At 37.9% G+C, this 21665-nt stretch overlaps 1 protein-coding gene across 1 annotated transcript in view; it reads right to left on the bottom strand.

Annotated features, from left to right (window-relative positions):
- Positions 1 to 7123: 7123 nt before the first annotated feature.
- The window catches only part of Htr2c (5-hydroxytryptamine receptor 2C), a 212188-nt gene continuing 197646 nt past the window's right edge, over positions 7124 to 21665 (bottom strand). The window contains exon 6 of the mRNA XM_021153505.1: positions 7124 to 10642. Within this exon, the coding sequence (XP_021009164.1) occupies positions 9816 to 10642 (827 nt within the window). The 3' untranslated portion in view covers positions 7124 to 9815. The remainder of the gene's footprint in view (positions 10643 to 21665) is intronic.

Genomic DNA, 21665 nt, shown 5'->3' with positions numbered 1-21665 from the left:
TGGAAAGAGAGGCCCATTGGACTTGCAAACTTTATATGCCCCAATATAGGGGAATGCCAGGGCCAAAAGAATGGGAATGGGTGGGTAGGGAATTGGGGGGCGCTATGGGGGACTTTTGGGATAGCATTGGAAATGTAATTGAGGAAAATATGTAATAAAAATATTAAAAATAAAAAAAAAAGAATTGAGACATCAAAATATTTTACAATCCAAAAGCAGCTTCCATGTCTGGTATTGCTACTTCTCTATTCCAAGGTCCTAGTATATTTTAGGATTGATGTTTTGCTTGAATATTAGGCTTATATAACTGTAAAGAGATGTCTGATTGAGATCATTAACTTATAAAGACATGGTATCCATTTTGATTTACAATTTTTGAAGTCATGATAGACTGTTGCCATTAATTTGTGTCTATGGTAAGGCAGTATGTTGTAGGTGCATGTGCTATAGCAAAATCACTTGTATCATGATACATGGATCAAAAAGGAAAAGGATCAAAGAGGTTTCAGGGTATCATTTGAAGTCATCTCCCAATGATCTAAGACCCTCTATTGTTATTAATGTTAATTGAGAACTTGGCAGGCCTCTAAAATCATCTAGGAGACAAGCCAATAGGTGCATCTGTAAGCTATGTGTAAGCAATTCTTCTCTGGCTTCAGAGAGGTAGCTCAGTTTTTCCTTTCAAGGTCCCATTATGCTGCATGTGTACAATGCTTGATCTCTCCTAATTGTCTTCCCACTTCGGTGCTAAATTGAATCATTCCTCATGCAATAGGTGTTAGGCTCTCTTTCTTAATTAAACTTATTCTATCGAGTAACTTCCTAAATCTCCTTTCCCAACCAACTTGCTGCTCTGACCTGCTTTTTGTTCTGGGAGACTATACTCTGGAACCATGTGACAGAACAAAGTCCTTCTCCCTTAAGTTGCTTTGGCCATACTATTTTATTTTACCAACAGGAAGAGTAACTAAAACAACCTACTTGGTCTCTGCTCTTAAAGTTTCTACTACTTTCTAAAAATGTCACACTATGGACTAAGCATCTAACATAGGGAACTTCAGAAAACATTCAGGATCCAAACTTAACAGATTGTTTTCATTTTATCTTTGAGCCTTTTTTTTTTTATCATGTCACATCCTCATACAAAGAAATTGAACTCTGATTGGAAGAGATTCATTTTTTGACATTTTCATAAAAAACATGTAGTAACTTACTACTTAAATATGTTAATAAGATCTTAGCCTTTTAAGCCAGGATTATTAGCTAAGTAGTTTATTTTAGAACCCATCTCCGATTTTTCTTGTAACACTAGAAAGGAAAGAATCACACTTTCTTCTCTTTAAGTTTGTTTTCCCATTCATATTCAGCTATATTTTTATTGGATATTTTATTTACATTTCAAATGTTATCCCCTTTCCTGGTTTCCCCTCCACAAACCCCCATCCCATCCCTCTCCCCCTGATTCTATGAGGGTGCTCCCCCCACCCATTTCTGCCTCCACACCCTGGCATTCCCCTACACTGGGGTCTTTCCTCCCACTGATGTCCAACAAGACCATCCTCTGCTACATATGCGGATGGAGCCATGGGTCCCTTCATGTGTACTATTTGGTTGGTTGTTTAGTCCTTGGGAGCTCTGGGATATCTGGTTGGCTGATATTGTTGTTCTTCCTATGGGGTTTCAAATCCCTTCAGCTCCTTCAGTCCTTTATCTAATTCTTTAAAATTTAAACATCCATAGGAAAAAGTATCAGAGCTATGTTGAGTCTCATTAAGAAATCCCTCCTACTCAAAAGAGTGCAGTCTAGTCTAAGTTTTACCTCATGAATACTCTAAGGTGCCCATATTACATACATACATCTTAGAGTTAATGTAACTGTGCCTGTCAATCACCTGGCCAGATTTTTTTTTGTCACTGATAAAAATAGGTATTTTTAATGTATTGAACTATTTACCAGAAAATATATTTGTGTTTGGAGCATTATTAGTACTCAGTAGATGATAATTACCATGTACTTAGCAATGATACTCCAGACCAAGGATGAAAAAATATATGAGGCCAGGTAAAGTTGTTTTTTGTGCAAAGATTGAAGATAAAGATAACTAAAAGCACCTTAAATTATTCTTCCACGTCTTTCAGTCCAGCCCCAGAGGATCTTCACAGAAGGAACATGTTCTGAAATAATTAGTGCTAGTGTTTTGTTTTAGGACTAGTGTGAGAAGTAAGCACATTTATCCTTGATTGAGTACTAAAAGCAGGAGCTATGATGCTGAAAATAGGAATTATCAGTAGGGATTGGAGTAACATTTGAGTTTGCAGAAATGCAAGATCGGGGAGATAATGTTAGAATGTGGGAGGAATTGATTTAGAATTTGATTTAAAGCTAAGAAAAAAGATATGATTACATAAACTGATGGATTTAAAGACAAAGCTAAAGATAACAAATACATATGTGGATATGAACAGATCTGGGATTGAACTGAAAATGAAGTAAGTGGAAGATTAGGTTTAGTGGTGAAATCAGGTTCACAAATGCCCTTCCCTCCTCTACATAGATGTGTATGCATCTCTTCCTTCACCAGCAATTCATTTATTTCATTTATTTTCCTTTCTGATGTGTGCATGCCTCTCTCTCTCTCTCTCTCTCTCGTGTGTGTCTGTGTCTGTGTGTGTGTGTGTGTGTGTGTGTGTGTGTGAGTGTGCTTCAGAGTGTGTGGAGGACTGTTAGTCCTCATCTCCTACCTTGTTTGATATGGGTTCTCTGGCTTTGCTATTTCCTGTTGCTTATGCCAGGTAATCTGGTCCAAGACTTTCTCCCATCTTCCCATAGGAGCCTTGGGATTAACAGATGCACAGATGCATGTTTTATACTTTAAGAGGTCTCTGGAAAATTCAATGAAGAGCTTCATGCTTATTAGGCACACTTCACCCACTAAGTCATCTCCTTAAATATTATTTGATTCCTTTCTAATAAACAAGTAAACAGTAGTAATTTGTTTCACTGAGTTTTTCTAAGCCATCATAGACTAAGCAGGATAAGGAGACTGAGAATCCTATACTTTTAGCCAATTCTGACAAAAATACGGATATGTTTGATACTTAGTATTTTAAGTCATATTTGAATTGAGGAGGGGACAGTTTGGACTGCATCCTCAAACTGGGAAGTTGGTGGCAGCTCTATTTAGTGTTAAAAATTATATATAATTATCTAATTAATAGGGTCTCCTAGCCTCACTACATATTCCACACCCATCACACACACACACACACACACACACACACACACACACACACACACACACATTAGATTTCATTCTGCTCTTCTGCTTCCCACTTGAGAGCTTGCTTTTGAAAGATAATTAACCTCTGCTGGCCTTCTGAATAATCATTTTCCAAAACTGGGCAGTGACTGAATTTGCACTAGATCTCTTTACATACACAACAGCTTACCTGCCATCCCATGCCTGCTTCTCCCCTGGGGGTAGCCAGGCCTGTTGTGCACTAGGATGGACTGGAGGGAGGGAAGCTTTTAGGGGAAGGTGGGTGCAGGCGGTATCATTGTGAGCAAAGAACACTCACTCCCAGGAACAACTTCGGAGAACTGGTTGCGTTTGTGTATGTGTGTTGTGTGTGTATCTGTGTGTTTGTGTGGTGAGAGATAAAGGTGATTTAAATAAACCTTTGCTGGGTGCATAGGAGATATTGGGTTGAGTGCAAATCATTGGCTGGGGCCAGGATGCTTGAGGATGTCTCATTTGCATGAGAAAGATTCCAGGTGCTGCTGGACTTGACCTTATAAGGGAAAATGAAGTTCAACCTGGCTACTAGTGTCCTTTGGTCCAGACGTGCAGGCCCTAGGCAGGTGGAGAATGATGTTACTCAGGATCAGATTTCTGGGGTTTGGGCACACCTTGACTCCACTCTTGCTCCAGGCTTGCTCCAGGATCCCATGGATTCCTGTTCCCACATTTAACTTTTTCTAGCACCAATGAATTCCAAAAAAGTAGGATTTCCAGGCCCAATCTTGGATTATAATTATAAATGCAGGTACCATTTTATAAAACGGAGAGCACATTTTGAAAACCAAATCTTTATCCTTTTAAATTAACCCCACATTAACATTATTTTCTTTGTTCCTCAAAAGGTGATATTGTTCTTGGTCCACAGAATTGAACTAAATTGTAAGATATCTTTTTTTTGGTGTCTTTGAAGGTTGAGAATTGCTTGATATGGAACTTCCACACATCTGTTGTCAGAGTCGTGTTTTGTAAAAGCAAATCTTTGAAGTGGTGATTTTGGGAGGACTGGGGAAGGGTGCTTGGTATCGAACCAGGGCTCACTGCATGCTTGGCAAGCACTGTATTGCTCATTGCTAGCCAGATCCACTTTTTAAAAACAAAAACAAAAAACATTTTTATTAGATATTTTCTTCATTTACATTTCAAATGCTACCCCGAAAGTCCCCCATATCCTCTCCTTGCCCTGCTCCCCAACCCACCCACTCCCACTTCCTGGCCCTGAAGTTCCCCTGTACTGGGGTATATAAAGTTTGCAAGACCAAGGGGCCTCTCTTCCCAATGATGGCTGAGTAGGCCATCTTCTGCTACATATGCAGCTAGAGACATGAGCTCTGGGGGTACTGGTTAGTTCATATTGTTGTTCCTCCTATAGGGTTGCAGACCCCTTCAGCTCCTTGGGTACCTTCTCTAGCTCCTCCATTGGGGGCCCTGTGTTCCATCCAATAGATAACTGTGAGCATCCACTTTTGTATTTGCCAGGCGCTAGCATAGCCTCACAAGAGACAGCTATATCAGGGTCCTGTCAGCAAAATCTTGCTGGCATACGCAATAGAATCTTGCTGAGTTGCCCAGGATGATTTGAAGTCAGGCTGCCTTAACCCTGCCCCTCCACCCAGGCCCAGGTTGCTGGAGGATTTCTTGTTCTTTCTGTTTTAATGATACAAGGGGGAAGAAATCCTTATTGTAAGTGTGGTGGTTTGTTCTACTTTCTTCCTTTTCCCAAGCATATAAGGCCCAAGACGACAACCAATGCTTTATTTTACTGTTATTGTTGTTCTAATTGGGCTACAAGTCACAAAATATTTGAGAATTGCTTTGATAACCTACTTTGATAAACCTACTTTTGTGGGTGGTACATTCCTGTAATCATAACTCAGGTGATAAGGAAAAAGATTATGAGTTTAGGGCCAGCTTGTGCTTGATAGCATATCCTAGGTCAACTTGGTCATCTTAGGAACACTTGAAATAATTAATTTATTAATTATTCTGTCTATGCGTAACAGTATCTCTGCTGATTCAGGTGGCTGTTCAATTTCTGTGAACCACCTATTCATGTTTAGAAAGGAATGAAGCATCATTGTTTTCTTCTCCTAGAACTGTACTCAGACCAGCATCCTTTTGGCTTTCTTATCACCTGGAAATTACATATGTTGAAAGAAAAGGCCAATGCATTTTGTCAGCCTCGGCTCTAAGTATAAGAAATAGAGTTTCACTTTATGTTGCCTCTGATAGTTCCAGAGGTGTCTGCCTAAGCCATCTGAGTTGAGAGGCAAAGTGAAGGTGAAGGTGCCACATACTTCATAATGACATAACTGAAGAATGGGAAGTTCTTACAACTCATTAAGCCATGGGGAAGACAACCTAGCAGTGATTTCTGACTGTGTGCATCTGTTAAAAGTACAGTAGCTTCTACATGCTAGAGGTAAGACTATCAATAAGATAGATAGATGGTCCATGCTGGCCAGTGGTTGTGCACACCTTTAATCCAGGCTGAAACAGGCATATCTCTAAGCTAGAGGCCAACATCTACAGAGTAAGTTTCAGGACAGCCAGAAACTCTGTCTCAAAAAAAAAAAAAATAGATGGCCTTGTCTCTCCTTGGGGAGTATTGAGTCTAGTGAGAAGATGATGGTGATGAATTACTTTTTAATTATATTTTTTAAGAATTTAAAGATATTTTGATCATGTTCTTCCCCTCTCCCAATTTCTTCTAGATCCTTGTCCTTTTGCTACCCCATAGCATTTTCTTTCTTTTCTCAATTAATTATTTTATTTATTTACATCCCAAATGTTGCCCCCTAGTTCCCCCTCCCAGAGTTCTTCACCCTCTTCCCTTTGCCTCTGACAGGGTGACTTTCCCCAGCATCCTGCTTTTCTTAGGGCATCAAGGATTAAGCACATCCTCTCCTACTGGAGCCAGCCAAAGCAGTCAACCATCTGCTACATATGTGCTGGGAGCTTCATTCTAGCCTATGTATGCTTCTTGGTTGATGGCTTAGTCTCTGGAAGCTCCTAGGATCCGGGTTAGTTGACACTGTTGATTTTCCTGTGGGTTTGCCATTCCCATTAGTTCCTTAAATCCTTCCCTTAACTCTTTCATCGGGGTCCCTGACCTCAGTCTAATGGTTGGTTGTGTGTATCTCCATGTCTCAGTTAGCTGCTGATAGAGCCTTTCACAGGACAGCTATGCTAGTATGTGTGTTTGTGTCTTCAAGCAAAAGATAGATCAGTAATAGTGTCAGGATTTGGTGCCCACCCATAGGATGGACCAGTCACTGGTCAGTCATGCATCTGGCAGTTACTCAGAAAATTAGAAATAGTTCCACCTGAAGACCCAGTGATACTGCTCCTAGGTCTATGCCCAAAAGACACTCATTCATACTACTAAGGCATGTACTCCATTATATCCATAGCAGCTTATTTGTAATAGTCAGAAGCTGGAAACAACCCAGATGTCTCTCAACCAAAGAATGGATATAGAAAATGTGGTTCATTTACACAATGGAATATCATTCCACTATTAACTATGAGGACATCCTGAGTTTTTCAGGCAAATAAATTGAACTAGAAAATATCATCCTGAGTGAGGTAACCCAGACTCAAAAGTCATGAATGGTATGTACTCATTGATATATGAATATTAACCATGAAGTACAGAATACCCATGATACATCCCACAGATCAGAAGAAGTTAAAAATAAGGCTCAAGTGCGGATGCTTTGATCTCACTTAGAAAGGAGAATACCCCCTAGCATTTTCAATTGATGGGGTAGATCTTTATCCTGAAATGGTGCATGGGGGAAAAAGACATATGACAAGCTAGGTCATCATTTAATAAATTTTAATAAATTAAGAGGAAATCTCACAAAACTCAGAAGAAGTTAATACACAGGAATAAGTAATAAGACAACACTTTGCAACCATTCACAAAAAGTACCATTTGACAAAGGAGAAAAATTACAGGAAATAATATAAGGCAGTCTGTTGCACGTGTCTTAAACAGTATACATTATAATAGCACATCAAAATGATTTGACAGTAAATTCACCATGTTTACATTTGTCACATGGACTATTTTAAAACATTTATAAAAGTTTGTAGATTTAACACTGAACTGTAAGATTCACTTCCAAATGGATATATTTATATTTATATATATATATGTGTGTGTTTCATACCAAACCGCACAGAACTTACGAATAGCACACAAGTTGAGAATAATTGCTGTGTTGGGTACTATTATGTACTACTACTTGATGACATAAGAATTATTAACAAATGTGCTATAAGCGATTATCATTCAACTTATTGCTAGTGCTTTTGGAACTGCATGGTTTATACTCTATTTCTCTGTAAAACATGTGCTAGGAGCTTGCCCTGATAGTTAAGAAAGAAATCAGATGTTTCCAATTTTCTCTAATACAATACTTCAGATCTGAATGTCTCTTAGGGACTGCTGAAGGAGTTTTCTACAGCACTTTCTGTATCAGCTTCTCTGCCTTACATCGATACGGATCAGTGGACTCATGCAACATACATGGTGTTACATGCACAGCACCATCTGTATGTGCAGAACTCATGCTCAATGCATGCTGTGTTTCTTCAGTCATTTTCATTTCATTAAGAAGTAGGTCATCTCATTCAATTTCAGGTAATTGTTTTAACATGCAGTTCAACTGACCTAACAGGCAGGTAGACTTTACTTTCGTGTCATGTTTGGGCATGCTCAGGCAATTGAATGACATTTGGCAGTGTTGTAAAACCAAATAGAGACTGTTTGAGTTCCCTCAAATACAGCCGCTTTCCCACTGCCCCCTTGGCACACTGTTGAATTTATCTATGCTATGTGTTGAGAACACAGTCCAGGAGTTTTTGAAATTCATATCCTGCCTTTACTGACTTCAAGATCCTAAAAGGCTCACTCCAAGGTGTGCAAGTAGCTGTTGGGCATAAGAACCAGCATCATGAATTATTCAGAAATTTATCCACAGTTGTGTGAAATGGACACACATGGAAACACAGTTACTGGGAACGTGTATACTCTGCACACAGCATAGACTTAATAATCTGACTTGAGCAAGGTTTGAAAACTTTTCATGGTTTTCAATTTCACTAAAATGGTACTTAATTCTTAGAGAGCAGCAGGTCCACGAATGAAACAATGGCTGACACTTAGAGGATCACAGCACTATATTTGAACAAAGATTTAAAGTCCGGGTATGTAATTACAGCACAATGGAGAGCTTGCCACGTTCACAAGTTAGCTGCAGCCTTTTCCTGCACTAGAGAGCTTGGAAGGATCTGAAAATGAGATAAATTTTGTTTAAAATCCAAATGGAAACTCTGTATTTCTGTTCTTCCCAGAGTTCAATAAAAGCATCTTTTTAAATTACTTTTTTCACATTCTAAGGGCCTAATTCGGTAGTCCTTAATCAAGTAAAACTTAGTTTTCTACCCTTCTCATTCTAGTTTTACTTAAAAACGGACTGCTAAATTGGGTCCTATAGATCGAGGTACCATAATTAAGATATTTTAATAAGGCTCAACATGCAAATTTCACTTTGTGTGTAGCACACACATTTCCAGAATTCTGAGCTCAAAATCCAATTGATATTGAATCCTGGATTGGGAAATAACTCTGGGATTTGGTTTCCCAGTATAGTCTTGGAATTAGGTATTTACTAAGGACCAGAATGAAAACACTAATTTCAGTTTGCTTGACATAAGAATCAGAATTTGAACATTGTCCTTAAGAAGTGAAAAGCTTTTTGGTGTGTATATCTCTTTGGCATCCTTCCACTTCTGTAGTCCTGGTTAACCAGCTGCTATGTTAAAATACCACTATGTTTGGGGACAGACATTGCAGCAAAATACCGACACAACATTCTGACAATGTCAAATTTACCCCGTGTGTAACAACCAAGTTGAATTCTGTCTCTGACTCACTGATGAATATGTTTCACAATGGGCAGAACCTATCTTACTGAGTTTACATGTGTGGATGAGCAGAGCGAGAATCTAAAGTACATATTTACTGTTAACCTGGAAAAGATGCCACTGAATCTGTTAGTTTAGGTGTGGTTTGAAAGACCACCGCAGTCATGTGCATCATTCTGGTCTCCTGCAAATGCCACCTGAGATGAACATCAACTTTTCCACATTCACAAAAAGAACAGCGATAGGAAGGAAGAAAGCAACGAAGGAGCAAGGAAGGGAGGGAATACGGAAGGAAGGGAGAGAAAAATACAAACACTTTTATGCATCAAGGAATCAAAATAAATTAGTCTCCATCTCTCATAAACAGTAAATATAGAACCCCAAATCTCACTATTTAACGCATGATTGTAAAGTACAGGGTTGCAAAGCTATTTATAAAAACACTCTTTTGTCACACAGCAGTATTTACATTAGTTATGATCCACAGGAAAATCACGGGGGGTGGGGAGTGGGGGGGTGGGGAGTGGGGGACCTTCCTACAAGAGATTTCCTGTAGGAAACCTGTGCTGCTGCTATTGCTTACACACTACTAATCCTCTCGCTGACCACATTAGAGGGATTGACCGGCAGCTCTAAATTCTCTACCTGCATCTCTATGCCAGGCTCTGTGTCATTAGCTTTCCTAACTACACGTTCATTGGTATGCCGATAAATGTTAACATTGAGCTCCCTCCCAGACAAAGCAGTGGCAGCAACCCTAGGAATCTGTCGAACAGGAGGCTTTTTGTCTGGCTTATAATCGCAGCGCAAATATTTAGAGAAAGCCCTTCGGTAAATTTTGTTGAAGAGAGTGTACACCAGAGGATTGATGCCTGAACACACATAGCCAATCCAAACAAACACATTGAGAAGTTTCTCCATTAGCTTTTGGTTACAGGCCTTCCCACAAAGCACCGACAGGATATTGGTGATGAAAAACGGGCACCACATGATCAGAAACACAAAGAATACAATGCCAAGGACTTTGGAAGCTTTCTTTTCATTGTTGATAGCTTGCATGGTGCCTCTTGGTCGCTTTTCTTTCTTCTTTCGACGTGGCTTCTGATCTGGATTGGGGTTGGGAGCGTTCTCTTCCTCATCACCCTTCTTGCAGCAGCACTTTAGAAAGTTCAGGCTGATATTACGCAGTTCCTCCTCGGTGTGACCTCGAAGTAACATCAGGGTTTGACGGCGTAGGACGTAGATCGTTAAGAAGTAGGTGATCACCATAATTGTCAACGGGATGAAGAATGCCACGAAGGACCCGATGAGAACGAAGTTCGGGTCATTGAGCACGCAGGTGGTATTATTCACGAACACTTTGCTTTCGTCCCTCAGTCCAATCACAGGGATAGGAACTGAAACTCCTATGGGAACAAAAAGATGGGGGAAGTCGTTACAGCATATGCATTGATTTTACAATAGCACAAAGGCATTCATTGACATTTTGATAAAAACTTGATGTTTGTTGAAAGCTATTCACGGCAAACCCCGGAAGCTCCTGGAAAGTATAGGTGCAATAGATAATGATGGCATTCTGTGAATTGCTGTAACCATGTAGAATCTCCATTTTTGAGACAAGCTATTGGAGATATGATTACATCCAGGAGTGGACTGAGTCCAATTTGTTCTATTTGTAGTCCCTAGAAATGTGGTGGCTCATCAAAGGTGCTCAATAATATTTTAAGCCAGGGAATAACTTCACATTTGTCTTCAGTAATATCATTAAGATGGGTCATTCCTTTTTTTTTTGTATACTGTTACTCAATTGTGATAACAATGATATGTACTGTATCTACAATAGTCTGGGAGGATTGACTGGATAGTTTCACAATTATGCAACCACTAATATAAGAGCAGAAGCAACTGATTTTTTTCTCTTTTATTCCAAGATCGTGTGTGTGTGTGTGTATTTATATGTTTGGACATCAGTAACATGGTTTCAAGGTCAGTAAACAGAATGAGGCTGAAGATAGATCTTCAGGGTATGACACTGTGCTAGGGACAGGATGAAGAAATGAAAAGGGTAGGAGGGAGAATTGGATGGAGGGAGGGAGAAAAGGAAGGAGAGAAACAGAGATAGAGACAGAGACAGACAGACATAATTTTTATTTGTAAGGGTATGGACAAGTAGTCATCCAGGAAAATCAACTGGGATTCCTGACAAGAAATATTAGCAAAAAGAATGGGGGCAGACAGTGATCTTAGACTCAAACTTTCTGGAAACACCAGAAGCACTATGGTAGACCACAAAAGTACTCTTCTCTGGACACATATGGGCAACTTGCCAAGGGAATTTTCATACTAATCTATTCTCTCTTCATCCTCAAGAAGTTAATACCCTGGGAAACTCCAATTGTGTTTGGGAGATTCCATCTTAGGCCATTGGGACACCAAGCTGCTGGATATCCAAATAGCAAATCTCTAAACAAGAGTTGCTAACTCCAAGGACCACTTGAGGAGCTATAAGGAACTTAATACATTAAGGCCATGCTAGCTGACTTAAAGAGCTCCTTGCCAGCTGCAACATATTAGACTGAATGACTGAAGAGGAAAACATAGGTGATGATGATTGCTATTTAATATCTGGGAAGATCAGAAAGGGAGGGTTTGGAAAATGATTATTAAGCATTTTCCCCAGACATTATATTTCTGGTGTTTGTGATGAGTCTCCAGAAAAGAAAATAAGTGACAGGATAAGAAACAGCAACCAACGGAATAAGATTTCATTAGATATTGGTTCACAGCCATTTATAGCTCTGGAGCTAACCACACAAATAGGAAAGTAGGGAAGGGTATATAAACTTGAAGACATAGTTCAAACAATGACTTTTAAAGCAAACATTTGGACTTGAGTAGAAATGCTTAGATCTTTCTATGGTCCCTGAGAGATGTCAATGATCCCAGGGAAGACGGTCATTTCATGAGAAAATTCTGGAGAAACACTAGTATACCTTCCCAGGATCCTTTTGGAAGAGTAGCAGAGGGTGCAATTGAAGTAGCCCCTCTCCAATCCCAGAACTTCAGGAAGTAAATCCTGAGGTTAGTGACTGAGAAGTTAGTCATCCCTCTAGAGGCATCACTATAGAGATAGATATACCTCCCTCTAGAAGCATCTTAACAGAAGTAGATGCATCTAGATATTTCCATGTATCTGGATACTTTCCATGGAATATGCTCCCTAGGGAAGGCATCTTAGGCTGGCTGTAAGATCTGTGTATTGACATCCCTCAGCGTCAAGCCCTGTGCTACTGTGAGCTTATTTCTGTTAATAAATAAAATATGCCTACAAAATTAAGAGGGAAATTATCAGGAGTTGGTTTTCCACTCCTGGAACTGAACTTGGGTCATCAGGCCTTAGAGAAAGGAAGGAGCCTTTACCTGAGCCATCTCACTAGGCCTTATGAGGCCTACTTTATATGTAGCATTTTTTAATATACTGTTATGTATATTGAGGAAAGAGTACATCTTATAGCTGCCTGTTATTTTATCCATTCTCTGTCTCGGATATATATTATGGATAGTAGAGATAAAAATGTTTTATCTTAATTTGGCTAACACTCTCCTCAATAGATATAATTTTGTAAAGTAGTTTAGCCCCTTTACTAAAGCTGTATAATTATAGTTTGTTTTTAGAAGTCATGAATGCGTTCAACAAACAAGAAGAAATTAACTTTTAAGACTTCATGAACATTATTAATAACAATAACAACAATCATGGAAACAGCATCAATAATAATATATCATGCACAGATTATTTTAGTCGATACTTTAATAATGAAAAAAACCCACAGTACCAGCAGTTCTCAAACTGTGCTTCAAGGACCCTGGGAGACTCTGAGATGCATAATTTTCTTGTGGAGGTAGTTTCCTTTTTCCAACTTTTACTGTATTTGGGAGGGGGGGAGGTATCTATTTGTACTCCTGTAACTTGGCCTGGCCTTGAACTTCTTATTTTCCTATCTCTACCTCCTGAGTGTTTGAATTATAAGCTTTGTTCTTTCTTTCTTTCTTCTTTTCTTTGAAACATCACAGTAAATTTAATGCATGTACACATTCAGAAATTTAGTTTTTATTATATCAATAGACATGTAAAATTCCAACCTTTAAAATAATGTTTGTATTCCAGAAAATGTTTAAATTGTCAGAACTAGCATTAAGATATAAAATATGGTAATATTAAACAGATTTAGATTAATAGCATTATTGAAAGTAAAATGATCCATTAAAGTTCTTAAATTTTTAATTTCTAATATCATAAACATTAATATTTATACTATTGATACAATATATACTCCACATAAATAAAAGACCTGGGAGACCCTAAGTGTTTTAAAAATTATGAAGGTTCCTTAAACCAGAGTTTGAGAATGCCTGTTTCATGCTATTAGATAAGCTATGTAGGGTCTGGAGAGTTAATAGCAAATGTGTAATGTTTCTTTATCATTTTCAGTTCAAGCAATAGTAATTAATGTGTAATTAAACCATCAAGCATAAATATTAGTACTACTTCCTCTAACACACCTTAAATGCATTATTTTCATAAGAATCCAGAAAGATTCTTTATTTGATCAAGTTAACTTCAGAAAATATAAATTCAGTAAATATATACTCTGATATATTTCATCTTTGATTTGATCAAATAAGAAAAGTAGATATGAATTACTTTTGATACCACATAACAATAACAATTACAGTAACAAAACCTACCTTTTTCTCAGTGTCTCTTATATCATACTATATGTTCCAATTATTTGTAAATTTTTATATAGTTTATAGATTTCTTAATTCATTGCAGATAATAAAACATACAAATAATTATTAAAGAACTAATTTAATATTTCTGAAGTTAACTTCAGTAAGTTTGTGACATCTTAAGATATTAAACAATAAAAACAAATCATAATTTAATAATACTATAAATTGCAGCAGATATTATTTCAAATAATGAACAGTTGAATATTATGCATGCATTATCTAATTAATTTTTTCAAACTCTGTAAAATAGTTTAAATAATGATTATTAATCTTATTTAAAGATAAAATGAATCTCCAATAAGCACATAAAATCTATTTTAACATTATGGAAACATTGAATAATACATATTTCAAGTTTCTAAAAAGTATGGATTACTATTTATATTTTCTTAGAAATACAATATAATATATTATATATTACTACAATGACAGGAACTACATTAGCTACTACTACACTCAATTATTAAAGGCTTTCACCAATAAAATTTTAATTGTGTATTTATCTACTTATATTTGCATGCATTATCTCATTCTCATTTCATAAATTCCCACTTATTAAGATTATTTAACTGTAACATGCAAGCCTAAATATTACTGACTCTTGTAATTGCTTCACATTATAAATTCTGTCTACATGCATTATCTTATTCTAGTGCAATAAAAAACTAATTTAGTTAAATTTGTGTATTGCAGAAAGTAAATCTAGACTGGTTTAAATATAAATGCATTATATTATTTCCTAAAACCTTGAATTCAAGCAACACAGATCAGTTCTTTTAAAGCCATCAGATAATATCATTTGCCAATGACTCCAAAACAGAATTTTAAAACATTTTTGCATTTATGATTGATCTTATGAATGATAGTATATTATAATCATTGCTGACTGGACAGTAGTTGCCAAATTGTTCTCATATTTATTAAACTCAGAAAAACTTATAGCAGTATTTGCAAAATGAGTATAGTACAGAAGCCCAGAAATACTATGGGAACGACAAAAAAAAATGTATGATACAAACGTTACAGATTTTGGAAATATCTAGAGTTGGAAACATCTCCCTTGCCTTTTAAACTAAGGCCATTGTTTACAGAGAAAATAGTCATAAAATAATAATAAACAAATTGTTAGAATATGGATAATAAATGACTGGTAAAGGCCTGAATAAAAAGAGAAATGATTAAATTTCTTTGGACTGCCTCACCAACAAAATGAAGCTATAGATTAGCAATGTTGATTTTTGGAGAGGCCTCTGATGTGTCTATTTTCAATCCTTGTGTAATTTGGAAAGTTTTCCTTTTTTAAGGACATATAGGAGGACCAAGCTGACATGACTAATCCCTTGCCTTCTGCTGGGAGTCCCTTGAACATCACAGTTAACAGCATCCAATTAATAACACAGAAAACCAGGACAGCTTTCCTTTTGGATGACAAAATGTTACTAATATTTGGAGAAAAGGGTGTCTTGTAAGTTTAAGGACTAATTCAGTTATGGTGTTAGTAACATGAGAAATTAATGAATTCACACCCAACTTTGAACCTCAGGGATTTTTAGATTTGAGCCAAGAAAGAATACAAGCATGTATATTTATTTGTATTTATAGGTAGTTATTGCTAGCATAGTGGTAAGAGCTTCTATATAACACTGATGAATTGTGATTTAAAAGAGGACAGCAAGGCAGAAAGAATAAGGAGACTGACTGAACTTGCAGGAATAATGCCAGGGGACTAGAACATACTCCTGGACAGAAATTTATGGGAAAGTTGATGAAGGAGTGTGGTATTTTGAATAGGTATGGCCGCCATAGACTTATGGGATTGACTGGTTGTCCATTGAAGGTGGCGATATTAGGAGATATGGTCTTGTTGGAGTAGGTGTGGCCTTGTTGGAGGAAGTGTGTCACTGTGGGGCTGGGCTTTGAGATCTCCTATGCTTAAGCAATGTCCATTGTGACACACAGTCTCCTTCTGCTGCCTGTGGATCAAGAGGTATACTCTCATCTTCTCCTGCAAGATGTCTGCCTGTACACTACCATGCTTGCTGCCATGATGATAATGAACTAAATCTCTGAAACTATAAGTCAGCCCCAATTAAATGTTTTCCATTATAAGAGCTGCTGTGGCCATGGTGTCTCTTCACAGCAATTAAACCCTAACTAAGACAGGGAGGTTTTGTTATAGGTGGTAGTATGTGGAGAAGAAATGTGCAGGAGTACTCTTAGATGGTCACATGGTTACTACAAACTAATATAGCTTGAGAAAAAGTACAAGGAGCTTAGACATGGAAGGTAAACAGTGAGGAAATATAATTCAAAAACAGAGGAAAAAGGATAATTACAGATGATAGGTACAGGTCCCTAAGGAGATAAAATGAGATACAATAAGAAAATCATGATACAAGGGCAGAATGATTTTTATGGGAAGTGTTGGAAGCATGAGTACATGACAGTAATTATCAGGGAGTATAAAGAAAGCAAGGAAAGTGACTGAAATAAAAAGCAAATGGAAAAATTAACTGAATTGTTAACTGGATCTGGAAAGTGGTTGATAATAGATGTTTCTTGATTCCAGTCAGCAACCAGAAAGTAAATGAGCTTTTCTTAGAAATCTGATGAGATAGCTGAGCACACATATGTTACAAAGAAAATATCCAGGAGAATTCATATGAAGAGGTTGGAGAAAAAGACAAGAGAACCTGTGGAGAGATGCACACTTAGGTTCCAGGAGGAAATGAAATCCTTAGTTCTCTAACAAACACATAGAAGATACACGACTATATAAGGGCAAAGGAAAATCTAAACAGAGAAAGAAACCTGGGATTAAAGGGCAGGGATATGTTGCTGAGATCTTTAGGAAGTTCACTGAAAGTACAAGTACATCTTGGGAAGTGGCGCTATGGCAGTGATTCTCAACCTATGGGTTGCCACACCTTTGGCAAACCTCTATGGCAAAAAAGAAAAATAATATTTACATTATGATTCATAGCAGTAGTGAAATTGCAGTTGAGAAGTAGGAATGGAATGATTTTATAGTTTGGGGTCACCACAGTATGAGGAACTGTGTTATAGAGTAGCAGCATTAGGAAGTTTGAGACCTGCTGATGTAGATAGAGGGAAGAAAAATCAGGACAGGCTTTTAGCTGTGTTCCAGCCCAGGGGATTGCAAGCAACTGTGAGCACATGGGGGTAGATCAGACCTGCTACAGAACTCACTCTGGGTTGTGTTAAGTTAGACGTAATCATGGAAGATCCATATGAATATCTTCTTGACTATATGTGTGGAGTTCTAGAGAGAGATGCAGATTAACAACATTCTTAAAAGGAGAAATTACAAGGTTGTGATTTTGAGGGATAATGTTGGTGACAAAAGAGGAGCTGAGAGAGTTTGCAGCCTGGTGCGGGGAGCAAAAGTGTTAACCAGCCAGACACCCCAGATTTTCTGGGGATTGGACCACCTACCAAAGAATACACATGGAAGGACCCATGGCTCCTGCCACATATTTGGATCAGTGGGAGGAGTGGCTCTTGGTCCTGTGGGGGTTCGATGCCCCAGTGTAGGGGAATGCCAGGGCAGAAATGCAGGAGTGGGAGGGTGGGGGTGCAACGTCATAGAGGCAGGGGGAAGGGGTGGGATAGGGGGCTTCTGGAGGGGAGACCTGGAAAGGGGATAACTTTTGAAATGTAAATATAGAAAATATCTAATTAAAATGGGGAAAAAGAAAAAAAGGAATCTGGATTCTGAGTTAAAGGTTTGAAACCTTTTCTTATGATTGTGTATGTCTATTTAAGACTAGTGTTCCTCAATGAAAATTCAATGACATGTAAAAGACTTCTAAGGAGCTGAAATATTTGAATATTCTCCTATCAAAACAATAATGATAGATCTTTTATGTGTTTTGTTCTATTTTCCTGATGTATTGCATCCGTTTATAGCTAAGTAAACAAAGTCTCAAATTTCATTCATTGGTTAGATTAAATAGTTTTCCATAATGAAAATGTAAAACATTCATGTTATAGTAGCTAGTATTAAAATCAGTATTTTAGCTAGTAGCAGTAGTATAGGAGCTAGTAGTAATTATAGTAGCTAGTATTAAAATCAGTATTAAAATGCAGATAGAGTATGTATGCATATACAATAAATAAAATAAATATTTTAAAAATTCAGCTTTAGTGGTATAACAAAAACTTACAAAAAATATTTAAAATACCCAGGCAGTACAACACAAAACCAACTCAGTGGTATTTTGGGAGGTTTTCCCCTCCCTCACAGATCCTCTATTTATATTTTATGGTTTCTATCCAAATATGTCTCGTGTCTGCATGTGTTTCTTGTGCTTTTTATTTTGCTCTTTTTTTTTAGTTTATTTTGTTCTATTCTTGTTTCTTTGTTTTTATTTTTATCTTCTTGTTATTTATATGCCTCTTTCTCTTATGTTGAAAGAAAGTGTGTGGATTTGAGTAGGAAGGAAAATGGAGAGGATTTTGGAGGACCTACAAGAAGAGAAGCTATAATCAGAGTATACTGTGTGAAACTGATCCATTTTCAATTAAAAAAAAACCCTGCAATTTATATTAGTGGTTGAGGAACTTATAGAAAATATACCTACCAACTAACAGCATTCAAAACTCAGAACACATTTTTGAGCAACACAACAAAAAGTATTTGAAGGTATTTGAAACTGAACAACAAGTAGGAAGAAGCTATTTGGAATCATTCCATTCAAAGTTAGGAATCTTGGAAGTTGAATCTCAAATTCCTGTGTCCTTTCCCTGAGGGCCTTCTCTAGCCTGCATGTTATAACTAGAAAGTTGATGTCTAACTGAACCAAGGAATAGGAATGATGAATTTAGGACTGGCAAAAGATCTAGGACTTGTGTAATATAATCAAAGAAAGAAGGAGTCACAGTGTGGAGGCAGCCTGGAATTTCCGTACAAAGTTCCCTTGAATTCTTGCTTGGCACCTGAATCTCCTAGAGCAGAACTAAGGAAAATATAGATCCAGCAACATTCAAGAGGTTTAGCATACTTAGAGTGACATTTATATCATCTGTTCAGAAAAACAGAATTTGGACTTATACAAAGTTAAAGGAGCCTAGCACACAGCTTGGGCCATTCACTAATTGTAGAAAATAAACAAATGTTAAGGGGGAAAGCTCTTTTCTTTTTGATTTTGTAGTGGTTTGCTCTGATGCTGCTTGTATTCTAATGCTAAATACTGGTTCCTCAAGATGTGGTTGCTTGCTCAAGAAATGCTGTGGAAGGCTAGAGCCTGTAATTGGGCAGTGGAGGGAGAAAGGTGGAACTGGAGGTTCATGAGAGGGTGTTGCAGGTAAAGAAGGAGAGGGAGGGTTTTGACTGAGGCATGGTAACCCCATCCCTCCACTTTATGCCCTGTCTTTCTACTGGAGGTGGACTCTACAAGTTTTCCTCTCCCCATTGTTAGGCATTTTGCCTAAGGTCCCTCCCTTTAAGACCTGAGCATCTTTCACCTCCCAGGTGAGGGAAAGGAGGTCCAGTGACAGGTCCAACTTGGGATCCAGCTCAAGGGGAGGCTCCAAGGCCTGATACTATTACTGATGCTATGGTGTGCTTACAGACAGGAACCTAGCTTGGGTGCCTTCAGAGAAGTCCAACAAACAGTTGAAAGAGTCAGATGTAGATATTTACAACCAACCAATGAACAGAAGCCAGGAACCCCTGTGGTTGATTTAGGGAAAGGCTGGAAGAAGCTGAGCAGTAGGTTGACCCTATAGGAGGACCAGCAGTCTCAACTAACCCAGACCCCAAAGATCTCTCAGACACTGAGCCACCCACCCCAACACATACACAGCAGAGGACTGCTCTGGCCTCAGTGAGAGCTGTTCATAACCCTCAAGAGACTTGAAGAACCAGGAAGGTTGGTGAGGTGGTGGTGGGGACCTTCTTTTGGAGATGGGGAGGAAGAATGCAATGAGGAGCTGTTGGAGGGTGGATCGAGATGGGGATACAAATGAATTGTAAAAAAAAAAGATAATTAAAAATAAATAAATGAAGGAAGGAAGGAAGGAAGGAAGAAAATAAAGAAAGAAAGAAAGAGAAAGAGAGAGNGAGAGAGAGAGAGAGAGAGAGAGAGAGAGAGAGAGAGAGAGAGAGAGAGAGAGAGAGAGAGAGAGAGAGAGAGAGAAGGAACAAAGGGAGGAGAAGCTGCCATGGGCCAAAACTGCGTGACTAGGAGAAACAGCAAGTAACAAGGGACCTTATAGCTGGTTAATAAGTTAGTGTAGCCCTGGATCTGTCTAATCTAAGGATAAGGCTAGTAAATAAAATACCTGGTTGGTATTTATTCAGGCTTATTAGGATTATAAATTCATACTACAGATTTTCTTTTTCTTTTCGTTTTTGACATAATATTTTTCTATGTAACTCAGTCAATCCTGGACTGGAATTTACTTTGCCTTGAACACACAATCTTCTTGCCTTAGAATCTCCCATGCTTGGCTCACCTACATGCAACAGCATACCTGGCTTGCCCTCTTTCTTAATGCTGAAAGATATAGTCTAGGATGTGATAGCAAACCTGCAGCTCATTATTAAAAAAACAAAAGAGACCATACATAGCTTTTTTATCATGAACATTTTTTTGTTTTGTTTTTCAATATAGGGTTTCTCTGTATAGCCCTGGCTGTCCCAGAACTCACTCTGTAGGCCAGGTTGGCCTCTAACTCAGAAATCTGCCTGCCTTTGCCTCCCAAGTGCTGGGATTAAAGGCGTGCACCACCATACCCGGCTTTTTAATGAACATTTTAAAAGATTTCTAGAGATACAAAGAGATAGAGGAATACACTAGTTGTTAAGTCAACAGAAACAGATCAACACATAACCATTAATGTTCCAACCAACAGAGAAGAACTTTATCATAAATATGCTAAATGTGCACTCAGAAAAGATAACTGTAGCAGTTATAGAGATGGAAATTTCAGGATGGGTATGTAAATTAAAGAAAATATTTCAACTGTAAAATAGACTTTTTGAAAAGCTGGATAGGATTGCCAGTCAATGCAGTAACTGGTGAATTTGAAAGTCTAAATCATGGACATTTAAGCACAATGAAAAACATCACTGCATCCATGCATCTATGTTTGTAACCTTGGCAAAGTTTCTAAAACTCGACTTGCCATCCCATCAAAAGTAATGATCAAACATCCCAAAGCAAGGATAAAACATCCAACTCTTCTTAGGAGTAGAACCTTGGCTTTCAGGAAAGACCTTTATACATAGTCCGGTGTTTATGTTTTTACCTGGATAAAATATTATGAGTATTAGAATATGAATACAGTAGGTGCTCAAGCTATCCTGATGAAAAAGGGAGCAGGGGTAGGAATGGTGGATTTTAAACTGTTCTTCTTTCTAGACAAACAACAGAGGAAAAAGACAAGCAGAGTCAGAGAGAGGCAAGTACTGGTGCATGACAAGCTTGAGGACTAGGTTGCTCATATTCAAGTGATTGTCCTTATGGCAGCTATCAAAATAAGGACAACAACAAAAAAAGTAACAAAAATTTCCACAGGTAGTATAGTTCTTGTTGGAATTTCTTCCTGTCAGAAAGATGAAATGTCATTGTTATGAATACAGAAGAAGAGGAAGAGGAGGAGGAG

The sequence above is a fragment of the Mus caroli genome, chromosome X (assembly GCF_900094665.2).
Source record: "Mus caroli chromosome X, CAROLI_EIJ_v1.1, whole genome shotgun sequence".
NCBI lineage: Eukaryota > Metazoa > Chordata > Mammalia > Rodentia > Muridae > Mus > Mus caroli.
Note: the sequence above shows the minus strand (reverse complement) of the source record. Positions and strands in the feature narration are given on the sequence as shown.